The sequence below is a fragment of the Carcharhinus amblyrhynchos genome, chromosome 8 (assembly GCF_965287045.1).
Source record: "Carcharhinus amblyrhynchos chromosome 8, sCarAmb.v2.hapA, whole genome shotgun sequence".
NCBI lineage: Eukaryota > Metazoa > Chordata > Chondrichthyes > Carcharhiniformes > Carcharhinidae > Carcharhinus > Carcharhinus amblyrhynchos.
This window is the reverse complement of record NC_137331.1, coordinates 47,985,756-47,993,833: the sequence shown is the minus strand read 5'-3', so window position 1 is coordinate 47,993,833 and position 8,078 is coordinate 47,985,756. Positions and strand designations below refer to the sequence as shown.

At 38.5% G+C, this 8,078-nt stretch overlaps 1 protein-coding gene across 1 annotated transcript in view; it reads right to left on the bottom strand.

Moving 5' to 3' along the window:
* Nucleotides 1-4,431: 4,431 nt before the first annotated feature.
* The window catches only part of LOC145346986 (lethal(3)malignant brain tumor-like protein 4), a 329,699-nt gene continuing 326,052 nt past the window's right edge, over nt 4,432-8,078 (bottom strand). Inside the window, exon 24 of the mRNA XM_080194871.1 lies at nt 4,432-6,190. Within this exon, the coding sequence (XP_080050997.1) occupies nt 6,056-6,190 (135 nt within the window). The 3' untranslated portion in view covers nt 4,432-6,055. The remainder of the gene's footprint in view (nt 6,191-8,078) is intronic.

The window sequence follows — 8,078 nt, the reverse complement described above, 5'->3', positions numbered from 1 at the left end:
AAGGAGGCAATTCAGCCCATGAAATCTGCACCCACCATAATCTCACCCAGTCTCTATCCCCATAACCTGATGCATTTATCCTGCTAGTCCCCCTGACTCTAAGGGGCAATTAAGCACAGCCAATTCACCTAACATGCACTTCTTTAGACTGTGAGAGGAAACCAGGCACCAGGAAGAAGTCCACACAGACACAGGGAGAACATACAAACTCCACACAGACAAGTCAGGAATTGAACTCGGGTCCCTGGCATTGTGAGGCAGCAATTGTGCTACTGTCAGCCTCTAAATAATACCTAACAAATGGCTGTTTCATTTTGAAGACTGACGAATTATAAATTATTTGATTATAATCAGGTAAAAAAATGCCCAGTAATTGCTTAAGTCATTTATTTTTAATTCTCTGAGTGTATAGTTGCAAATCAATTAATTTAGTTCAGTGGCATCTCCCTATTAATATTTCCAGTGGATGGCCTGGTTTCCAATTGCCATTTTAGCTTTGGAATTCCGATGAATAATGAAGCAAAAAATTGATGGGACTTACAACTCAATTAATTTTCATGAATATCCATCCTTTACTTGGTCCCATGATAACTTCTGATTAGGATAAGCTATTCTTTTTTGATCATTCCAGTCCCATCTAGCCTTTATAACTGACGCATAGCTGGCAGAATGCTAGATTTCTCCAGAAATCTCACTCAGATGCCATCGAAGTGATCAGTAAGTATGCTTGAAGTACATATACTTACAGTACATGACTGTATGCCAGCCTTACAATTTCTTATTTAATTGGTTGATCCCATGGAGATCAAAAGCCATTTTAACTGAGGCTGTCTAATTGAGGGAGTAGCAGTGGTGTATCTTTGCGTTAGGAAAATCTTTGCCCAGAACAGCCTGTACAGTAATCAATGGAGCAACAAGAGGTGGTGCGGTTTGAGATTTGATCATAATGAGGACCGGCAGATATACTACCCCATCATAGTTTTGGTATATCTGTGGTGCTTATTTGAATCTTTAAGTTTAGTTAATCATGAGGGTAGGCAAATGATGACTTGATAGTTTAGTGAACTACTAACTGAGGAAAGTGAGATATATTGACTAGCAGATTCCAGTACTGTGCTGAGCTAACTGGTGCTGCCACATAATACACAGAATCCCTACAGTGAAGAAGGAGGCCATTTGGCCCATTGAGTTTGCACTGACGCTCCAACACAGCATCTTACACAGAACCCATCCCATAATCCTACACATTTACGCCACTAATTCCCCCTAACCTACACATTTTAATGTAGGTACTGTGAAAATCCCCTAGTCGCCACACTCCGATGACTGTTCGGGCGCACTAAGGGAGAATTTAGCTTGGCCGATGCATCTAACCAGCACGTCTTTTGGAATTGGGACACTAAGGGGCAATTTAGCATGGCCTATCTGCCTAACCTGCACATTTTGGACTGTGGGAGGAAACCGGAACACCTGGAAGAAACCTATGCAGCCACGGGGAGAATGTGCAAACTCCATAAAGACAATCACCCAGGGTTGGAATTGAACCTGGATCCCTGGTGCTGTGAGGCAGCCATGTAAACCGCTGTGCCACTGTGCTGACCCTGTTGACCTCAGTGACTCTGGACAGAGATAAGAGATCAACCAGGGTTCCCACTTCTGGTTACCTTTCATTGCTACCTGTTAAAAGAAAGCATTGCCTAGAGACTGGGTGGGAACAAGAACCATCCATCTGCAATACCCTTCCTGCTACTGGTGACATTCACTGTCTGGGTCAGTGAGCATGGTAACTGTTGAGGTGCTGAAGCATGACTTGGCACCTTCAGGAGAAGAGTGGCAAGAAGAAAATAAATATTCAAATTCCATGGATGTTCTCTTAGTAGAACTCCAGTGGAAATGGTGGCAACAGCAGCAGCTACTTCTGCCATTTTTCTGGTGATTCCACTGGTGTCCCCTAAAACAACTGCAGAAGTCTGGAACAACAGGTGGAATTTCAGGGCCAGAACTTTTGTTAGCTCAGATGCATAAGCTGAAGTTGGACATGCTACACATTGATTCCACTTATTTATCTTTGTGTTTTACATGGGCCCGTTGAAAGCAGCACATCACAGAAAAGAGATTGGAGCATAGCAGGTAGTCTGAACTTAACAGAAATTTATTTAAAAAATTTGCAAGCTCACTTTGATAAACATCACAGTCAAAAATAGTTATCCAATTGAAGGTAACGTTTAGCATGCCAGAATAAGAGTAATTATTTTTAAACATTCCTTGCAAAACATTTCAATAATGCAGTTCAACATTTAAATGTAATTTACAAACACCGTGTAACAAATATAACAAATTCTTTTCATGAACTGAGAAGATCTGGACTTCGTAGCACAGTGTATTAAAGTTTATGGCTCTGTGTTCACTGAATGAGAAAAATGTGATTTATCAATAACAACAATTTAACTCAATGACAGTACAAAAGCATTCAATGCCATTTTACCATTTCTTCCTAATTTTTCTAATAATTTTCAGCATTTGAGGTTTTTTGTTGAAGCCTTCCATTGTGAGCACCAATACTGAAGGGTAATATATAATCGCTGGTGATGTTAAAGTCGAAGTATCTGAAAGTTACCATCTTCATTACTATATATCATATAAACTTATAAAAGATGTGCCCTGTCACTGTAAAAAAAAACTCCTTAGGTGTAAACTCCAGCGATACATGTTTTATCATTATCATTGATGGTAATTACTGATTGATGTTTAAGTAGCCCGATCTATTATTTCTGAAGTTTTATCTATCACATTTCCTGATCTAAAAAGCATTCTCTCAAATCTCACTGAATTTTGTAAATTGTTCCTTTACTTGCCAAATTCTACAGCAAATGTCAAGGCACAAATTCTGAGTCAAAGAAATAACTTTCTGTTCTAGATAATGCAAAGGCAGAAAACTAACTTACAAAACTTTTTTTCAGAATCCTGTCCTTTTTTTTTAAATGGAAACCTTGAAATGGGTTTTCAGAAAAATAGCTGTTACTGTTTAAACTGGCTTTTTTTATTCTACGTGTTGTATTTTGAAAAAGTACAAAATCAAACCTATCTAGTCTTCTCATATCTCAGCTCTTCCATGAAGTCCTACCTAGTTACAGATAATTTAAACAAAAAGGAATAACAGTTTTGGCTGGGTCCTACATTATGAGCCATTAACAAACAAAAATTGAGGCTAGCTGAAGGAGAGGTTGTGTAGTTTCATGATATCAAAAACCACAAAATTATACCAAAGTTTTATATGCACCATATTGCATTCCTGCTCTATAAGACATTTAGTTTTTAAATTACTATTTATCTTTATAAGATTAATTTTCAGTTTAAAATACCATTACTTTTAAGAATAAACATGCCCTAACCCATTATAGATATTGTATATATTACTTATACAATACATAATAAAACACATTATACATCAGAGAAATCTTTAAGGTAAAGTATAACATTTTGTATCAAATTCTGTGCAAACATAAATAAACACCAACTGCAATGTACTGTTAATTACACAAAAAACATAATATACAAAACAGCAAAGCTCTACAATTTAATAATACAAATCAAAAAGTAACGACTGCATCAAAGCAGGCAATATGCCACTATAGCATACTTCCGTCACTTCAAACCACAATTGTGTTTAAATAAAAAATCACTTTTATTGTTGAGCCCTGGTCTATTTGGAGCACTTATTACTTGTGGCAGTGGTTCCCAAACTAGATTCCTCAGACCCCCAGGGATCTGTGAAGAGTCAATAGGGTGTCTGCGGAGCAGGCGGCCGTGTCATGACTAGCAAACAGTGGTTCAAATACACAAAATATGATAAGATGAGAGCAATCAAATGGGCCAATCAGAGAAAAACATCTTGGAGCACTGAATGCTGATAGGCTGACTAGACAGAGACATGAATGTGTGCACGAATGTGAGACAGAGACGTGAGTGTGTGAGTGTGAGAGACACGAGTGTGTGAATGTGAGACAGAGATGCGAGTGTACGAGTGTGAGACAGAGACACGAGTGTGAGACAGAGACACGAGCATGCGGATGTGAGACAGAGATGTGAGTGTGTGAATGTGAGACAGCGATGTGAGCGTGTGAATGTGAGACAGCGATGTGAGCGTGTGAATGTGAGAGATGTGAGTGTGCAAATGTGAGACAGAGATGCGAGTGTACAAGTTTGAGAAAGAGACACTAGTGTGAGACAGAGACGCGAGCGCGCGGGTGTGAGACAGAGACGCGAGCGCGCGGGTGTGAGACAGAGACGCGAGCGCGCGGGTGTGAGACAGAGACGCGAGCGCGCGGGTGTGAGACAGAGACGCGAGCGCGCGGGTGTGAGACAGAGACGCGAGCGCGCGGGTGTGAGACAGAGGCGCGAGCGCGCGGGTGTGAGACAGAGACGCGAGCGCGCGGGTGTGAGACAGACAAGAGCGTGCAAATGTGAGTCAGAGATGCGAGTGTGAGAGGCGTGAGTGTGCGAGTGTGAGACAGAGATGTGAGTGTGCAAATGTGAGACAGAGACATGAGTGTGCGAGTGTGTGAATGTGAAACAGATACACAAGCACGCGAGTGTGAGACAGAGATGTATTGAGCTAGAAATTACTTGTTTAAATCTGATTTTTGTATTCACATCTGTTTACGGAAAATAAAAGGTGCTGACATTTTTGACAGTGGTTGGGGGTCACTGATGCTCTTGATGGGGTTACTAAGAGTTCTGCAGCTTGAAAAGTTTGGGAAATTCTGACTTTTAGCAATAGTACACTTGGTTCCTTGAAGAGTACATTGTCAATGCTGTAGAAATTCATTATGAATTGGTTATGAAAAATGAAAATAAAAAGCTTAATGGAACATTAGAGAACTAGAATGTTTCATAATTTACGAACTCTATGGTATATACATATTCAGAGTTTCTGCAATATTGGTTTCATTTACAGATATGAATTGTAGATGTAGCAAGGATACAAATGAAAGCTCTTCTAAAAATTATACTTATCGCAGACAGCACAATACATGCTTAAGTAAAATTAATTTTTGCACTATCTTATCAGGTCAGCTTATTGGACAAATAATGCATTTAACAGCATTCTGCTATTTTTGGTTTGTGCCATAGTTCACAGTATTTTTTAAGTAAATATTTTAAATTGTGCGTGTGTTGAAGAGAGTGCTTATCTTTGAATTGTGGAGAGAAAGTGTGGAAAAGGATGCAAGAACTTTTGCATTATTCTGCTAAAAGGCTGCTCCTTGTTCTATGTGCCAGTACCAGAAGGAAAGAAATGCTCTGTGTTATGCAGGCTGATAGTCAACAGCGAAAACCAATGTGCTCATTTAATAGTAAATTTCAAAATTCTTGGTCACATGATCATATATAGCAGTAAAACGGGCACTAAAAAAATGTGATCTAAAATACGAACTGTGGAATAAACAATCAACTACATTTGCAAGGGTATTTTACCACCTAAACATAGCCAAAGAAAAAGGTACACTTGTAATTGTAACTGAAAAGCCTAAATAATTATAGTTTATTCCAATACATACTCTAAAATGATCAATTTATTGTGCTCCATTTGCAGATTATCTCCTGCCATTCTCTAAGCTTTGGGTAACATCCATTTACTCAACATTATTAAAGTTTGTAGATCCATTTTATACTTTAATCAAGTCATCTCACAGGTAGACAACTACTTTTTCCCGACTCTATTGTTTTTAAAATCATATGATAAAATTATAATTTTGTCTCAATTGCATGTGAAATGTAATTACATGTCTACAGTACGAGTGAAACTTCCAAATGTATCTTCATCTTCTCATACAGCACATTTTAATAACTTCACCATGTCTTAATAACAAGCATTTATAGCTAAAAATTTATTAAATCAACAATATCTCAATGTACCCTGTTAATCTTGCTGATAAATTGATCTACAGTTTATTCTGCCATTCAACATGACAAGAGATTAATTTTAATACTCATTGGCAGGAAAGAAGAACCTCACTTTAACAGCTGCCTTTTTCAATCCAAATGCCATTTCATTCTATTCCAAATTACCTTCAGAATTCTTAAACATTAGAATGGAGTTGTAAATCTTCAGGGCTGGGCCTAATTTGATGCTCATAATCTTTACTATGTCCATTTGTGTCAGCAAAAGAAATGCTTCTCCATCAATCTGCTGTGAACAAAAAAGTTACTGGTGAAAACAATATATGTATTCAAATTCTAAATAGATAGAAATTCATTATCTACTTTGGTCATATTTTAAGCCATTATTTTATCTTGATATGCCGAATGTAATTCCTACAAGTAAATTATTTATGAAAGGATATTCTAGACTGTTAATTCAATACACTATGTTCTGGTCTCCCAAGTGATGAAGGTCTGTACTCCTGAAATCTTAAAGAAACTTCTCTAACTAATGAAAGTCTGGAAGGGAAGAGAAACATGTCTTGTGGGTGGAAATCCAAAGAACAAATGAGAGAATTGAAATCGAAGGCCTTCTCAAGCACAGAGATAGTACCATTCTTTTCTCATTATTCTCTCTCCAACTACTTATTTGGTGTGTGCAGGTGTACATTGGAAACAGGTAGAATGACACAAGCTGTGTTTCAGCATCAACCTGTTTGCTTGTCATTGTGGAAAATTCCACCGAGTGTATCTTGCCAAATAAATTCTCAAAGACTTTTAGCTAGTATTCTATCATATGTACTTCTACTGTTCATGTAGAAATCCAGGAAGCAAATGACAGCAGGCAAAACGAACCCAGCATGTCATTGTACCTGTATGACCTACTTCAACCATGGGAAGCACCAATTCAGGTACATCCACATCAAGGGATTTAAGTACAGAGTTTAAAGAGAGAACATTGGCTGAAGCAACGAGCGAGTTGGAGCAAATTGAGATCAGATTAGAGGAACTGACTTAACACTAGCTCCAGTCCTTCCTCGGCTGCTAAATGCAATGAGTGGAACTCATCGAGCCTCCATATAAAAAAAATCTGTTATACCAGAGTGTGCATGGTAACTCTTAATTTCCAGTAACAAATGTAGAATCCATCATCTACATCTGTTCAGTTATGCATGATCACTTAATGGCAACTGCAAGGCCAACCACAGCACAGCTCTACTGACAGGCTTCAATAAAGCCTTCTCAAGGCCAATAAATGAAAGCTAGCCTTGTTAGCAACTCTCAAATCCCAAGAAAGAATAAATACAAGTCTCTTTGGCTCATGATCAACATGTTGAGACAATTGCACTGACAGAACTTTGAGAAAGACTTTAAAATCTCATTGCAGTCTTACTCATACACAGATCACTAGAAATGCTGAGCAATGCCTGGTGCCAGTGGCAAGCAAGAAGTTGTCTCTCAACGTGACTCTACATTTGACTCATCACGTAAATTTCACAAAATGAGTTAAGACATAGGAGGAGCTTAAAGTTACAGCTGATTAATACAGTATCATGATAACTGAAATAGTGCAGTGAAAAATGTGATAATGTATTGGACTATTTAATTGTATAGATATAAACAGGTTTGTTTGTATATTGGGACGGTCAGCCACTTCATTCAATATGCCTATATTCAGGTTAGAGTCTATCAGGTGCTGAGATGGGCATAGAGCGGGCCTGTAGTTTGCTCCTACATTTTCCAACTGTAATTTTGCTTTGGAACTGCAATTCTGGGGAAAAAATCTGAACACAATCCAAAGATTGTAATTCTTATTGGCTTTTCTTCTCCCGTCTGTGTTGGTGGCAGGATTCAAAATAAAGACAGATGGGGAAAATTCACTCTCAATACATCAAAAGTAGATTAGGAAAACCAGGGGTGAAAAATTCAAGATTATTTTATAGTGCGGTTCCTCCATTGTCCGAACAGGGCTCTGGAAGTGGGAAAATAATGCAGAGTTGTGATTGGAACAACACTAAGTATGGGATGGAAGAATCTATAAGCAGTTGCTCCTCCAATCACAGATTCTGTTCCTCCCATGCTGGCTGTTCCAGCTTGCCCACTCATATGTTCCCTCTCTCCCATTCTTGCTGCTCCTCCACTGTCAGAGTTTATGA